At 33.7% G+C, this 17286-nt stretch overlaps 1 protein-coding gene across 6 annotated transcripts in view; it reads right to left on the reverse strand.

Annotated features, from left to right (window-relative positions):
- Nucleotides 1–789: 789 nt before the first annotated feature.
- The window catches only part of LOC135164365 (serine/threonine-protein kinase tricornered), a 31204-nt gene continuing 14707 nt past the window's right edge, over nucleotides 790–17286 (reverse strand). For 3 of the 6 annotated variants that reach the window (XM_064124631.1, XM_064124630.1, XM_064124629.1), the window contains exons 2-11: nucleotides 16189–16592; nucleotides 10330–10406; nucleotides 8668–8901; nucleotides 7436–7643; nucleotides 5777–5894; nucleotides 5206–5345; nucleotides 4216–4416; nucleotides 3172–3324; nucleotides 2433–2591; nucleotides 790–2283 (exon numbers count right to left, since the gene is read on the reverse strand). In XM_064124631.1, coding sequence (XP_063980701.1) covers nucleotides 2168–2283; nucleotides 2433–2591; nucleotides 3172–3324; nucleotides 4216–4416; nucleotides 5206–5345; nucleotides 5777–5894; nucleotides 7436–7643; nucleotides 8668–8901; nucleotides 10330–10406; nucleotides 16189–16501 — 1719 coding nt within the window. In that variant the 5' untranslated portion in view covers nucleotides 16502–16592 and the 3' untranslated portion in view covers nucleotides 790–2167. Of the gene's footprint in view, nucleotides 2284–2432; nucleotides 2592–3171; nucleotides 3325–4215; nucleotides 4417–5205; nucleotides 5346–5776; nucleotides 5895–7435; nucleotides 7644–8667; nucleotides 8902–10329; nucleotides 10407–12786; nucleotides 12932–16188; nucleotides 16593–17286 lie in introns of those variants that run through there. The other 3 variants (XM_064124633.1, XM_064124632.1, XM_064124634.1) reach the window with 3 other exon arrangements.

The following is a 17286-nucleotide window of genomic DNA, read 5'->3' on the forward strand; positions in this document are numbered from 1 at the left end:
CGTTTGAAAATTCTAAAATTCTAAAAAGCTAGGCTGTACATGTGGCGCTGGGTCCACATGTACAGCCTAGCTTTTTCTCTCGACAGTTGAATCCCTGCACAGTGGTGCTCTCATCGTCTGAAAATTCTGTGTACAGTTGATTATTTGTACAGTTGAACAAGTACGAACGGAGTCCCCCCGCTTGGCCGATATGCAGATACCCCAGTAGGACTCGTGGCGCCCCGTCTCCTCGGGGGTGAAATCGTGTCGGTAACGTGGAGAAACTGGCGTCAGTCAAACCCCCAGAACTGAGCCTCTACTTTGGTCTATCCTCTTTGGATTCAACTGTCGGGAGAAAAAACTGGGGGGGCTCTGTTTGTACTTTTTCAACTGTACAAATGATGAGCTGTAGAGAATTTTCAAACGTTGAGAGCACCGGTGTGCAGGGATCCAACTGTCGAGACAAAAAGGTAAGCTGTACATGGGCGCTGGGTCCACATGTACAGCGACATTTTTGTCTCGATAGTTGAATCCCTGCACACCGGTGCTCTCAACGTTTGAAATTCTCTCTACAGTTCATCATTTGTACAGTTGAAAAAGTACAAACGGAGCCCCCCCGATTATTTTTTACGAAGTGACAAATAATTCCTTGAGATCTTCACGACTATTGATCTGATTTTGTAATTCATTTTTTGGAAGAACAGAAACGATACTTAAATTTAGGAGAAAATGACGACTCGAAGTATAATGGGGTTTGTAAATATTTTGTGCAGTTTTCGATAATTTTTGAATTTACTAAAAGGCTACATATACTTTGATACACATAAATGTACACATAATGTATTTCAATATACATAAATACATGTAAGTGATCGTTGATTTCTTTTTTTTACTCCATTTATTCATTTTGCTCTTATTTCATGATATTTTTTACATTTTTTTTCTTCTATTCTATTATTATTTCTTAGGTTCACATATCGGGCTTATGTATAATGTCACGAATAATCTAAATTGATAATTACACCCACTGATGATTTTTTAAAGAACAATGATTTAATTTACGAACATAAGGAGCGAATTATCGTGACTGTTAGAAATTGGAAAATGAGATTTACGTAGAAGCTGTTTCCTCTCAATTATTCAACTATTTTATTTCATTTCCTCAAGACGTATGGAAACTGTTCAACATATTTAGCGCCTATTAGAAATCTTTTCGGGCACCTCATCATTTACCCGAAACCCTGCAGACAAAAACTTCGTTCCTTTAAATATCTTTATTTTATCGTCTGCAAATAACTTTCAGTACTCTTAATGCTTCTGAAAAAACATGGATTTATCACAGCGCGCATCTTTGATAATAATCAATCTTTTTTTTTCATTTTCTTTGACATAATTTTACTCTCTTGCAATGTAACGAACCGTGATTGAAAAAAGGAAGAGAGAGAGGAAGGGGAGAGAAAGAGAGATGCACGAAAAAATTTAGTAGAAAAACCTAACAAATTCATTAGAAACCTGCTGAATTTTTTGTATGTTTTTGGACATTTTTCCCACGTTCAACTAACAATAATTAATAGTGTAACGAATAATTAGGTCTCCCCGATTTTATTTAATCATTTAGAGCTTTTTGGGTTTTGATTGATCGTATCATTCTTTTTCTGATGCCATTTCTTCATTTCGATTCCCTTTCGGTTTCGATTTCTCGTTTCGTTTAATAAAGTCTTTTAACCCTATTTCCATGTACAAAAGTCAATCCTGATTTTTATGTATAAGTTTCTCTCTTGATTTTTTGCATTAAAATTTGGTTTCTTTATTTATCGAAAAAGAAAGCAAAAAAGTTGATTAATTTTAACTGAGAAAATTCAATAGAATTTTTTTTACGAATTCACTAGGTTTTTCAATAGAATTTTTTCATCGAGCAAACGATCAAATATGATTATTCATGATTTTAGACTCAAAAATTTCATGGACTTATATCAATTCTTGAAAGTTTTCACGAATTATTTTGCAACCAAAAATGATTCCATATTTACTATTTTATATTTTCATCTCCTTTTCTTATCAGTTATCCAACTTTGGGCAGACTCGTGGGTACAAACATTAATGTTTGCTGATGTACCTGGGCCGGAATATCTATATCGTAACTTTGATGATTCATTGTCGAACATGAATTGCTATTGAACATGTGTTGCTATTTTTTCGTTGGTGTGCCTCGTTGTGTTAATCCCTCAAAACGCTTGAACGTGTAGTTTATGAATACCCAGTCCTTGTATGTAACTTCTCCGTCTTGAGGCAATGGTGCTGATGCTAAAATAAATAAAAGTTAAATAAATATAAATTTCAATCAGATTGATCCGAAGTCAATCAATTGGTTAATTTCTGTGGATAGTCTCTGCGACAAAAATGACTCGAAATAAAGTGTAATATTTTTCTTTTGAGTTTATTATTAATCTTACGTATTTCAAGTTTGACATCGGGGAAATCATCAAAGTTGGACGTATCATCGATGGATCTCACTGCAACGGGAATCGCTGCTGGCCTCTCTCGTATGTGCTCCCAGTCAACTCCACGGAAGAAAGGCGCAAGTTTTAATTCCTCTATACCTCTTTGAGATCCTGAAAACATAAATTCAATTTTAATAAGTTAAATAGTCAGCTAGTGGCGATAATAATTTCACAGGATGTCAACTCGAGTTTCACAGCGTTACTTCTTCAATAAATTGCAGGAGAAGAATTCGAAAAAAAAATCATACATAGTCAGTGGTATTTAAATTAACTTTCGGAAAGTATTTATATTTTAGTACACATTTCCTTATTATAAACAAATGAGAGGACTTGTTTCCAAAGCAATGGAATCATTTTACAGGCGTCAATATTTTACATGACAACAATCTTAAGAATGTTCGATGCCTTTTGAACTAAAATTCTTGTTTTCCTTATTTCTCTAGAAAATTATCCATCCGGTTTTTCCGAAAAAATATAATGTTTTTACGTTGATTAATTTTTTAAGGTCTGATGAAATTTCTTAGTGACGCGATTATTTTCATGTATTTTTTCTACAACTTCATTCATTATTTTTATTATTTAATGGGTTATACCATTACCATTAACATAAAAAATAATATTAAAACCACTATTTCAATAGAAAATATTATTTAAGATTATTAAAAAAAAACAGAAAATATGGAAATGTTACCTAGTCTTCTATCAGCTTCACAACAGAATTTAATAATTGTGTCTTTGGCCTCCTCACTTATGGGCACTTCCGGTGGAAAAATCAGAGTTTCTCGCCAATTCATCACCTTCCTGTATGTCTCTTGAGGATTCTCACTACAGAATGGAGGATAACCTGAGAACAGTATGAAATATTTAATGAGAAAAATCGTATGAATGCAGATGAATTTTCAACAATGCGAACAATTCATTCCAACAGACAACAAAGAATTTTCTTCTTTCTCTGAAAAGCCTCTAAATATTACCGAGAGCAGATATTATCTGTAGAGGGTCTAAAAACATGACCGATGACAGGGCATTTTTCGTGTATGATAAGTAAGCGTTAAATGAAAAGAAGGGGAAGGGGTAACAGTTGTGGCTTGTCAAGTGTCAGGTGCTTGGAAGGATTAACGGAATGGACAGGGAGAAGTTACAAGTCATTGAAAGTCACAATTACAAGAAATTAAAATAGAAAAAAAAATTTTATCTATTCTTATTATATACATTTATATTTTTTCTCTATTTTAAGTTTTACCAATTGCATTGATAGAATCCTTCGGAATGGATTCGACCAAATTCATCTCGTCATAAACTATGACATTAATAAACAAACCACACATAAATAAAATATTTTATCTCGATTGTTTTTTGAGTTATGGCGCAGACAACCAATTTTAAGGAAAAAATGAAAAAAAAAGAGGATAGAATTGAATTGCAGGAGGGGAAATGATCTTCTCTCGACTCAGTTTTAAAAACATAATGGAATTGATAAAACGGTTAAAGATAGGAAAAATATATTATATGAATGGAAATGAATCGAGTTCGAATCGAGGTCGATTCGAATATGGGGAGATGGGGATCGAACTCCATTCGAATGTTAATCGAGATACTCAACGATTTCGATGTCGATTTTACAATCGATAGTCGATCTTATCCCAAAACGATGAAGTCACCACAGAGGTATAGTGTCCAAATTATTATTTTTTTTAATGTGTATGCCAATTCTAGATCGATTTAAATAAATTACCTATTAACATTTCATACATGATGACACCCAGGGACCAACAATCACAAGCTGGACCATAACCAGTCTGTAGGAAGACTTCAGGCGCGATGTAATCAGGTGTACCTACTGTACTGTACGCCAAAGCTCTTCGATTTCTCTTCCAACTTTCAGCCCTTCTTTTACTATCCATTGCACTGCCACTTCCACTACCACAAGAGGTCACTAAATCCATAAAATACAGCGATCAGTTAATTATACAATACAATTAACGCTTGTGTATACTCTCTTCCATACGTTATCTAGATTGTTTTTCATTTAATTTTTCTTTATCTATAAAGGACGAAATTTTAAATGCTCCGACGTTGATTTTTTGTAGCTCTGACATTTCTAAAAAATTATAATATATGTTTTTTTCATTTTTTTTAAATTAATTAGGAAGAATTGCCCACATTTTCAAAGAGCTTCTTTGGAAGTATTGATAAATAAGTGAATGGAGACCCTGTATTATTCATTCCATCGATTAACACAAATGCTCTAAGCGATAACACGTGAATTTTAACGTATCCCGCTTTGAAAATTTTTCATCGTCTTCTCTTAAATATGGAAATTTTGAAGTTCTGACTCTAATTTTAGTGAGTATCTCGCTTCTAGATGATATATATCAAAGTACCCTTACTTTGACCCCCGAATTATCCAATTATTACCGGTTTTCATTGTCTTATGACATACTTTAATAACAAAATGAAGTTGCGTAATTTTCTTGAACATTTTCTCACGATGATCTTTGTTTTATCAATTTTTTCACATCATAAAAATCACAAATTTGATTTGAATTGGGATTTGACTTTACGCCCGAAGGGCACATCTGCCTGGCAATAATAAACAATTGTTTAAAATTATATGGTTTTGTGGATGATAAATTAAATGATAAGCGATATAGATAACATCCAGAAAGGAATATGTTCAGCCCTTAAAACAATAAATAATTATTATAAGGAATCGAAAACTTACTAAAGTCCGATGGTTTAGCTTGACTGAGATCCCGGTAAAAATCCGTTCTGTGTGACTTTTTTAGGCCAGTGCATAAGCCGAAATCAGATAGCTTTATGTGGCCTCGTGCATCGAGTAACAGATTGTCAGGTTTAATATCCCTGTAGGAGTATAAAAATACGTTCTCAATGGGTTAAATTCCTCTGAAATTTGTGATTTATTACCTCTAGTAAAAGACCAATCTTTATCGGCGAAACGACAAAGAAATATTCCGAAAATAAATACGAAATTGATGAAAACATTATTGAAAAATTTTAACTTCAGTTCGATAACTAGGACTCGTACATCCGCAACTGGATATGACTTGAATGTGAATTATACAAAACTAGAACATCCGTCTTTTTATATATTTCCGTGAGCATCCATATATATGTATATATTAGAATAATGAGGTTTGCACATATGTTCAATATTGATTAATTTTTTGATTATATTCTAATGAAAGTCCAAATCCATGCTGGGCAAAATTGATTGGTGACGTCACACGAGACACGTAACACTGTTTTTTTAATAGAAGAATATATAAATGTACCTGTGTATAAAACCCAGCTTGTGTATCGAGTCTATAGCCAATGCCGTCTCTGATATATAAAATTGAGTACACTCCTCTGAAAGTGTATCTTTCTTCATCAGGAGTGTCATCATATCCCCTGGAAAATTGTCAATAAATCTATGAGTCATAACTAGGTCACAACATCTCGAATGCAGTCACATATACATACTTCATTGAGAAGTAAATTTTGAATTTTTATTTTTGCGAATCATACATGAAAAATTACAATAAAATAAGTGAAATCAATAATTTTTATTTTATCTAAAACCGCTAATATAATCTAAAAATTTAAGCTCGATAGCTGGTCACTCAGAAGCTCTCAAAAGTTATAAATTTGGTGAGAAAAAAAAGTTTAAAAAATCTGTAACCTTTTGAAAGAGTATATTTTTTTCGTATTAAGGAATGTTTATGTTAGAGTGGACATAAATAATTTGTAATTACCATAATAAATGGCAAATTTGGATGCAATTTTTATCCAATGACTTCTCCCTCGAAAATTCATTTGCCAAAAAATCCCACGACCGAAATTCCCCCGCGACAAAAATCCCAAGTAAATGCCTTTTCAAAATGTTTATTTACAATTGGAAATAACGTCAATTGCAGTGATGTGTCGAGGGAGATAGACACCATCTAATTGATAATTAGTGATGTGAAGTGTTTATCTTCCGCTTTCATAATTCTCGTTATTCAATTTGACTGTCTTCAAAAATATTGATTGGCAGTCGAACAATAAACACACCATCATATGATTGAAAAAAACTTTTAAATTAGTGAATAACTGATACTGGATAATTTTCTGTGCTACTCGCACTAAGACAAAAGACTAGAAATTTTGGGATTCACTGAATACAATAAGATCTAATGTACTGGGCATATCACATTGACTGAGAAAAATGGTAATGACTTTTCTAATATTTTTTCATCGATTTGTGTTGAACATACAGTACCGAGGAGCTGGTGTTTTGCAGGATATTTTTATCGTGGGAATTTTATTGTGTGGTTATTTTTGATGTAACAAATAAGTCGAGGAAGCGAAAACGAATAGCCCAGAAATAAGAAATATCGAATAAATACCCTATAGAAAAAACTGATCACAAAAAAATGGATCGTGGAAAGAATAGTCCATTGGTTACTCTCATTTATGGACTATTCTATTCTCTGAACTATTGTTGCCATGGGATTTTTTCGTGATAAATTTCTTCTGGCAGTTCTTTTTCTGGGTCTGTTTTTTATGAGCTATTTCTTCAGGGACTGAGACAAGAGTCCCTGAGTGACGGGTAATCGAGGTAAATCTTTGGGCGATATGAGGTTAAAATTACTAAATAATTTATTACTGCCAAACTAATGAACCTGGGCTATTCGTTTCTACCTTAATTATGTAGAGAATTACTTAGAGATCTGAAAATCCGTATTTTTTCAATTTTTTCCTATATCCTCTCCACCGGAATATTTTTGTTCATTTTGATGTGTGATTCGAGACATTTTTATCTATCGAACGGGTATTTTTTTCATCGACGGTGAATTAATTTGGCACCTCAATCCCAATTAACTAGACTAATGTGAGAACTATGAGGACCAAATAAAAAGCATCAAACTTTCCGATGATGCTCTACTTCTATTACTTCTATATTATTTTACCTCCGGGCAAAAATTCCATGATGAGATATAGATTAATGGGATCTTGGAAGCTGTAGTACATTTTCACAACCCACTGATGATCGGCCTCGACTAGTACATCTCTCTCTGCTCTTACATGAGCCACTTGCTCCTTTTCAAGCATATCCGCCTTTCGTAATATTTTCATCGCATATACATGACCTGTGTCTTTCTTTTGTACTAATCTCACCTGAAATATTCAAGTAATGAGCTACAATTCATTCAATACATAATAATTCATTCAACATCAACGAAGAAATGAGTATTTTTATAACGATTATGAAAAATGGGAATACGATACAGTGAATATTTCTATTATTGTGAGTCGTCGAAAATTTTCGTGAATGCAATCCTGGGACCTGCGAAATGCAGAGGAACAGCCGAACTCCCATATCGCATGCAGAAAATAACTACCTCATATCGTGTGCCATGTGGGAAAAGGTCCTATTGATCTTTTTAGGTTTTTAAGGGCCACGACGTGGAAAAAAATCGATTGGATCTCACTTTAAAAATCTGAAGTCTGGAGGATTTGGACATTTTAGAAGCATTTGATCCCAATCGTTGAGGATTTTTTATCGTCATAAACGACCTTTTTCTATACAAATGTGCCTTCAATATTGTGCAAAGTGAAATAATAAGGTTTTTTCAGTTTTCTGGTAAAGCGGCGATGGACGTGACGTGAAAAAATCTAACGTTTTTCCCTTTTGACGTTATTTAGTGGTTCACAATTTTCTAAGTGGTGCGAATATTTTCGTGGATATTTTTATAACTAAAAAAAACATGACAGATTATAGAAAATGTTTGAAAATTATGGCACCATTAAGAAACGTCATGAGCCATTAAATAATGACAAGATACAAAGATGTTATATTTTTCACGTCAACTTGCCGATAATTTGCTATATAATTTTTAAACAAACGAAATGTTCGGCTAAAGGACTATAGAAAATCCTCAAATTTATTCGCTATTCAGATACACCTCGAAAATTGAATTCAATTTGTTGAATGGAGACAAAATGCAGATTTCATACTTTGTAAATTGGCTTTATGCGACTTTTTGCCTCCTCCTTGATCAAAAAATGTGAAAATTGTCAATAGGAATTTCTCCCACAGAACGTGGTACCCAATCGTTTATAAAAGTACACTTTCCTAACAGTTATGATAAAGAGTAAACAAAAAATGTTGTAATAAATAGTAACAGAATGAAAGCTATACCTCGCCGAAGGCGCCACGACCTATGACTTTAAGTGGTTCAAAGTCTTCAACCCCCAACCTGGAGCGCTTCAAACGCAAAAACTCCGTCTCCTTCTGAGCATGTTGAAGCCTCTTCTCCTGTTTCTGCTGTTCAGAGAGACCCTCATCCTTCAGTGACTCCTCGAGTTTGGCTAGCCTCTGCTTACGCTCAATGTGCTGAGCTATCAAATTACTGTAGTAATTCTCGAGTGTTACCTGCCAACAATATCGAATACAATGAGCACTATTTTCACTCGTCCAAAGACAGTAAATGTTTTTATAAAAAAAAAATCCCCCAGGCACATATTTTCATATTGTTGCTTACTATTGTAATATCGAGGTGAGTGAATAAGTAAATAATTCCTAAACGCAGCAAAAGACTTTATAAAATCAACTTTACTAGAACGAGGAAGGCACACCTTTGCTAGAAGACGGTTGTGCGGAGACCAAAATTATAAGGGTGAGGAAATCTTTCCCGAGGAACTAAAAACAGCAATAGTTTTATGGCAAAAAGGGACACAGTTCTTTGTAAATTAATCGTAAATTAATCCCTTTCCAGAACTATTTCTTGAGAATATCTTAAATCAGTGTCGAGTGATTTTTGTGTGACAATGAAAGAGCTGTGTTCAAATACTCTAGCACTTACCAACACAACTGACGCCATAATTTTTTTTATATAAAAAAAAACATTGGATGGCAGAGCGATTTGACAGAAGGTATTGTACAGTTAACTACGTTATTATTTAAAATTTTGTGACGCTTTAATTTAATTTTTCAGTTCCTCTTATTGATTTATTCATTGCTCTTTCGTTTTTTCTACTCATAATTTTACGTATCATAAATTGAACCCATATATCAGTTTTAATCGGTGGAATAGTTTTCGAGATATGCGGAAAAACGAGCCAGAAACCGAGAGCAATTTTTCAAAAAATAAAAACGGCTTGAATAATTAGATTCACTTATGCCACAAACTTACTCCTTCGTAAGATCGATAATTTGATAAAATTTTACGATAGATAGATACGATCGATTGACCCCCATGCGATCGAATCATGAGGTTTGGAGCCCTCAGCATCAACGATTGAATCATCCAGTTGAATCACTAAATCCATTAAAAGTCCCCAGATATTTCGTATCGTCAAGGACTTGATGCATTGGACCGATTGGAAGATACTGAGTGTTTAAATAAAAAAATAATCCACCTGTTTTACTACATTTTTCTCTCATTGCGGAATTCTGTATTAAGCCCTTCAAATTGTGGGTTCAGAACGTATGGTAAAAACTGCAATTTCTGAAAAATCATGTGTTGAGTACTAAATGACGAATTTTTTACGACTAATTTGCAAAAAGATTGACATAAATACGATGAAACCCATCAGTAAAGACTTGAATATCAACTAATACCTGTATAACTCTCATTTTAGATCGTCAATATCTCGAAATTTACTCTCAGATCCCAAATATTTTTCAAATATCAGTTTTCATTGTTCCTCTCTCAATCAATAAAAAAGTAAATGTACACCCGTTCAAAAAAAATAGAAAATACTGTCACTCCACCGATTTTTCATGACAATATTTCATCAAAATACGGAAATTATTTCACTAAGAGAGATTATTTATTTACTATATCAACAATCAACTCACCTTGGCCTTCGTGGCTTTGTCCAGTGTGTGACCACTAAATCTGATCGTGCTTTCGGTAGCAGCCATTTCTAAAACCCCTATAACAAATCCCAAAACGTATTAATTAATAACTATGAATCAATGGATAATCAGACGCCTATTTATATCATCTTTATCAGCTAAGTGAAGAGCAATCACAGCACATTTGGATACAAGTGCAACAGAGTGGGAACCAGTGTGAAGTTGGCGACCCTAGACAAAGCCGAGGGCTGCCAATCATGGGAGTTGAAAAACCCCTAGCAGGTGTATCCAAAATATATTTTTCCGTACTGATCTTCACTTTTACTCGTTCGGGGATCGCCATTGGCTCTTCCTCCAACTCGAAAAAGGGAAAATAACGACGAAAAATGATCATTAACGACTACTGTCCTATGGATTGTTAATCACGTGGCGTCATGTGATATGCCCTAGGGATTTTTAGTCACGTGGGTAATTTAGGAAGAAATATTTAGCAATTGTAAATTGCAGTGGTTACATTGTTTGTCGAAGAACCTTTTGAGAAATACTGTGTGTATATTTGTCATTTAACAAAATTAGTCTCAATCAGTGATGCTTCATTTTGGTATCTAGGGATAAATTTTGTGCCGAAAAATTTCAGGGTAAAAATTAATTTTGGAGAATTTTCGGAGAAATGTTGGGGGTGACAGTCTTTCTGGATTATATTTTAAAGAAGAAATTATTATTATTATTGCTCAAAGAGAAATTTAGTCCGGTTATCGCAATTCTCTTCCCAAAATTTTGGTTTCCCTGTGTACGAGGACTAAACATCAATCGAAATAGTATATTTCAGAAAGACTGCCCTCGAGATTTTTTCTCGCATAAAGTTGCCTGACATGTCACACGACTAAAAATCCCTAGGGCATGTCAGGCGATGCCACGCGACTAAAAAAACCCTATGGTCGTCCTAAAATATACTATTCCGAATGATGTTTAGGCCTTGGGAAGGACAAAAATTAATTTTTGTAAAAAATACGCCGAGAAAAAGCTTTGGTTAGTGATTTACCCTGAAGGTTTTTGAAAAATAAATAGAAATGTAAACGAGTGGTGAATAAAAGTTTCGTATGATGAAAAAAAATAGTTGAAGGAAAACCAAGGTTATTGGTGCTGGTTGGAAATTGCGGAATTAAACTGATGGTGTTGAGGTTTCGTTTTCCATCAAGTATTTTTTTTCATCATACAGAACTTTTGTTTAGGGCTATTTTTTATTTCTATTTATTTTTCAAAGACTTTCAGGGTAAACCATTACACGAAACTTTCACAAAGTTCATCAATAGCGGCGATTATAGAGTCTCAGGTCGTTCACGCAATATCTATCATTCTACAAAATAATTTATTATGTATTTTACAATTGTGGATATATTTTTTTCTGCTGATTTCCGAAGTGTGGCAAATTTCTTATATCTCTGTTAATTACAGAGTAACAGCATTCGGGTATTACTCAGTCATTTTTTTCATGTCTTTTACAATTGGAAAGAAATACCACAAATTTTGAGGTAACTTTCAAATCCTATACCGATTTTAGTTAATCAGTTAAGAATAATTTAATAATCTGCATACGTACAAGATAATTATAATAGTAGAGAGATAACAACTAGCAAAAAAAACTGACCTTAGAGATAAGATTTTGCGCACGTAATGTAACCCATCAAGCCACATCATCTTGATTTTTTTATCAACATTATAACATATCCGTTCAAAAATGTAGTTTTACAGCAGAAAAAAGATTGAGCTTCTTATATCTGGATCAATTACAGAGTCATAGAGCTCGCGTATGGCTCATTTATCTTGTTTTTGTATGTTACAACAAAATTTTCACAATAAAAGAACAAAATAATACAAAAAATTTGGAGACAACATGTCGAGGAATATCAGGATTTGTTAGAATCTCTCAGGATTTACAGAACACCGAGACCTTCAAACTCCTGTACCGATTTCTCCTGAATCATTTGAAAATTATTATAATAATCTGCATACGTACAGGAAAATTATACTAATAGGTAGATTGCATGTATTTTTTATAATAAAACAAAACAAGTTAATACTAAAAATTTCGAGGTAACGATTTAGATCGAGATTTGCTAGAATCTCTCCGAGTTTACAAAATCCTGAGACCTTCAAATTCTATACCGATTCCTACTTGAGTAATTAAAAACCACTATAATAATCTACATACTTACGAAAAAATTATGATAGATATATTGTATATATTTTATTATTATCAAAAATCAAAATAGTACCAAACAAATAAAGGTAAAATTTCAGATGGGTATTTCCTAGAACCTCTCACTCACAAAATTCCGAAACCTCCAAATCCTCTACCGATTTCTACTCAATCAATTAACAATCATTAAAATAATCTGCATACGCAGAAGAAAATTGTAATAATACCGAGATAACAAATAGGAAAAAGAAACTGACCTGAGAGATAAGATTTGGCGCACGTAATATAACCACACATCCTACTGATTTTTGACCACAGAGTTTTCACGACATTTGAACTATACATTTAAACAGTCCATATAATCCGTGTTGACGGGGCGTTCCTTTTGGACACACACTTTTCCCCATGTAACACAAGAACGTCGAACTTTTAAACTCAATCGTTCTCCTCTAGCACGTAAAATATCTTCGGTATTCTTGTCATCCACAAAATTTATCCGAAAACACTGAACCTATTCCCATGAAATATTATATATACAGTACATCACGAACGTCTACCGATTACACTAGTTGTTCCTCTCAAGAGATGAAATGGAGAGTAATGGATTTACTGGAAAAAATTTTTTTTTTCTTCTGAAATACCAAACGAGTATGATCTATCTGGAGGGCCGCGGTTACACTAGTGCGCCTTGGAAACGGCTGACCGGGTGACTGGCAGAGGAGTCCCCTTCTTTCTCTTTACCCACACAAATTTACAGTATTTGTGTGCCCGAGGGAACCGATGGTGGTTGCCTTTTGCCTTGAGAATTTTACATCGTTTCTTTTCCATCATTTTTATTATTGTTACTATGAGAATAGATAAATTTTGATAACATTTGCCAAAGGAATCTAATATTTATTAGTGAAATGTTATATTCCTGGATATTTAAAAAATCGGTAGAGGATCAAAGTTTTTTTCTTCTCTTTTTTTATAATTTTTCTTTGTTTGTTTGTTTGTTTATTTCTTATTTTGTTCATGGTGCAATTGGCACCGATTGCCATTGATGTTAAAAAAAAAATACTGATAGACAATCCAAGAAAAGAAGAGGAATTCATTATTTTCTTAAATCAGAAACCATATTATATGTTATATACCTTTTCATAAACATATTATATATGATATATTATGTATATATATTATGTGCCCGAGGGAGCCAATGGTGGTTGCTCTTAGCTTTGAGAATTTCACATCGTTTATTTTCCCTCATTTTCATTATTTTTACTATGAGAATAGAAAAATTTTAATCGCATTTGCCAAAGGAATATGACATTTAGTGGTGAAATATAATGTACGTTGATATTGAAAAAATCAGGAGAGAATCTTCAGAGTCCAAACCCATCTGAATCCACAACAAAAGATACAGCAACAGCTGATGGCTCCACCGGCATAGAAATTCAAAAAGAGGAAAAATACAAATAGAAAATAGTTGTGTCTAAAAAATAGAAAAATCCGTTTAAAAAAAAACATGAAACGTTTTTTATCAGCTCTTTTGGACGCATAGCTAGGCTAAATACATGAACGTAAATAGATAAAATATAACATATAATATATGACAGCACATCTCAGACTTTTCTTTTTTTTATATAATTTTTATTTCTTCGTTTCTCTATATAATTTTTTATATAAGAAAAATACCGATAGAAAACTCAAGAGAGAAGTGAATAGGAACTCAATTTTTATTAACAAAAAATTCAAATCATGTCATATATTGTCAATTATACATGATATATATTCTTTGATATGTTCAGTTTAGTTATAGAGCCAAAAAAACTGATAAAAAGCGTTACATGCTTTTTTTTATTAAAAGACTCACAACAAATTTATTTTCTTCATTACTTCGTGAATAATGAAATGCCAGAGAATCGCGGAGGCAAATGCGATTAAAAAAAGACATGAAAAAATAATAGTAGAAATAGGAGATTCCCAAAGAGATGAGCAGGAAAAACGTTTCATCTCATTTCTCGTAACTCGGACAGAATCATGGAAAAATGTACTGTTATACAGAAAACTGAATGAAAAGAACAGTTACAACATTTGAAATAACATTCATTAGGCTTATATATCGGCTGCACGACTCTCCGGCACATAAAACGCACACACGGGGTACGCCCGCCATGCGATCCGCTACGTGGTCACCAACATCGAACATACTTTGACCGACTTTCGAAAAAGGAAGTACAACTACTGGCATAACGCTCAATAGAATCACAACAAACTGTCGCGTTTTAGTTGTTCTAATTTTTTTATTTTCACTAGTCGTGGTAGTAACGTCTTCAACTCACGGCTTATCACTGAGTTCCTGATTAACATTTTCAGAATTTCAGTTTATTTAATGCACACTCATTGCATATCGTATTTTTATTGAAAAATTCCATTTCAATTTTTCTTTTTCATACGAACAAAGAGGGCATGAGTAGATATAGCAATGAGGCGTAAGCAGTTGGTTAATTTGATACGACAAATTTTTAAAATATGTTATAAGAAAATAAATAATAAAATCAGAGCCGTTGTTTGATGTAAATTTTCAGTCGCTTTTTTAGCAGAAAATATAGATTGTGGGTTACGAACAATTGAAATATTATTAAATTATATTTTGATTAAGGGTATAGGACCGCAACATAGTACGGTACGATGATATAAAAGAGACCACCCTATGCCAAAGAATCAGAAGACAACAACATTATTATTATTATTATGCGTATTATTATTATTACTATCATAATTTTAAAGAAAGAGATTATATAGTGTAAGAATGGAGAAAGAAAGGAAGAGGTGTAAAACTGAAATGTAACACCAAAGAAAATAAATTATTATTATTATTAATTATTATATTTGGATTATTCTTAAGAAATATTTTTTGGGTTTTAGGATATTTCAGAACGAGTGTCAGGGATTTTTGGTCGTGTGATCGACATGCGACGCGAGTAAAAATTCCTAGGAGACTAGTCATGAACGATATTTTTCCGTGGTGATCCTCACTTTTTCCAGTTCGAGAAAGGGCCAATGCCAATTCCCGTACGAAGGAAAGTGAGGATTAGTAGGTAAAAATAAATTGTCCTCACTGATGTCCCTTTTGAGCCATTTTTAATCTATTTTTAGGAAATGAAGTAGCGTTTTTCCATCTCGGCAGCGATTAACTGTTTGCTGTCCGTTAAAACCACTTTAATCGTACCGGTGCGCAGTGACAGTGCGCCGTTCTAGGTACGTTAATGATATTTTTCACGCCTAGACCGAAAAAGTGATTCCGACGAATGCGACAATGACTAGTTGATCGTGAATCGTTGACTAGGTGTGATGATCGATCGATTGATGATCGAGTGCTGGTCGACAGGCAGTCGATTGCCAGTTAATGGTCGATCGCTTTTCGATTGTTAATCGATCCTCAGTCGATAGCTACCCGAGTGCTTTTCGATCGTTAGTCGATAGATATTCGATTGCTTGTCGATCCTCAATCGATCAATTGAGGAGAGATCGATTAATAGTCGAGCGATCCGTCAGGGAATGCGTAAAATCTTTTAAGTAATAATGTGATAACGTAAACGAAAATCTCGTCAATCACAAGTCAGTACACCTGACGTGAAAAATAATTAATAAAAAAATAAAGAAAAATTAACATTCACCTGGCTTTCTCATAACGGGTTGACCGAACCGGCCGAACCACCTGAACCTTCGCGCTGTTTTCGTTGCAGGTTCTCTACATTCCTCCAAAATATCCACACCACTTCCATTATCACTGTTATCAATAGTCATAATACTGGACGTAATATGCGATGTAAAATTACAGTCTAGAGGAACATTCAATTCGCACTTTTTATCAGGGCGCACTTGAACTTGACTAGACGATGACAAGCACGAAGGTGAACTATTTCTAATGAGTTCGTCATTTTTAGTTGAATGTTGTTGTAACCAGTAGTTGGTCGATGCAACTGACATTTCTGGCCGATCCTTTATTAACGAGTCCAGTGTAAAGCCACAGAATAAAAAATCATTCACAGCGATTGTCAAACGTCAGACAATGTTCTTTCTTGAAATTGAAAAAAAATAATCACAAATTAAAATTCACGATTACAAAATCAATCATTTCACGAGAATGATGGACGCGCACTTATTTTTATACTAATTTTTTAACGATATTTTTCCTCCCCGTCTGAACTCAAATTGCCAGTGAAACTTTTTGGTAAAGGGCAATGTCCATTGATATTTGTATTTCCTCACTTTTTATTCTGTTTGTCACCGATAACTGAAAGCTATTAAATCAATTGAACGCGGGGTACATTAATTTCTAATGATGGTGATACTTCCAATAAAAGTTACGATCGTTTTATTATGGTTGACATAATAGTTTTTCGTAGAATCGTTGCTCCTACAATGTTATGAATAATATCGTTACAAACGAATCATCGATAAGCCACTCTATTCTCTCTTCTCGTGAGGCATAAGAGTTAACTGATTACCGCTTGCGGGAATCGAGACGACTACGGTCTCATTTTTTTTTTTTGCTGAATCGTATGCAATGGTTTGTTTTCATTTTCCTCGTCATGACTCAGGTTTCCTTGAAGTCGAAATTTTTTGTACAAACTCAAGCTTCGTGGAATGAGTGTACGTTTGGTAGCCGTAGCTCATACCTTTTAACATTGTTTACAAAGAAGGTCATTAACGATACCTTCGTAGCTAAATATACTCACGAAAGGTACTTCCACACGTGCGATCAAAATCGT

The sequence above is a fragment of the Diachasmimorpha longicaudata genome, chromosome 7 (genome assembly GCF_034640455.1).
Source record: "Diachasmimorpha longicaudata isolate KC_UGA_2023 chromosome 7, iyDiaLong2, whole genome shotgun sequence".
NCBI lineage: Eukaryota > Metazoa > Arthropoda > Insecta > Hymenoptera > Braconidae > Diachasmimorpha > Diachasmimorpha longicaudata.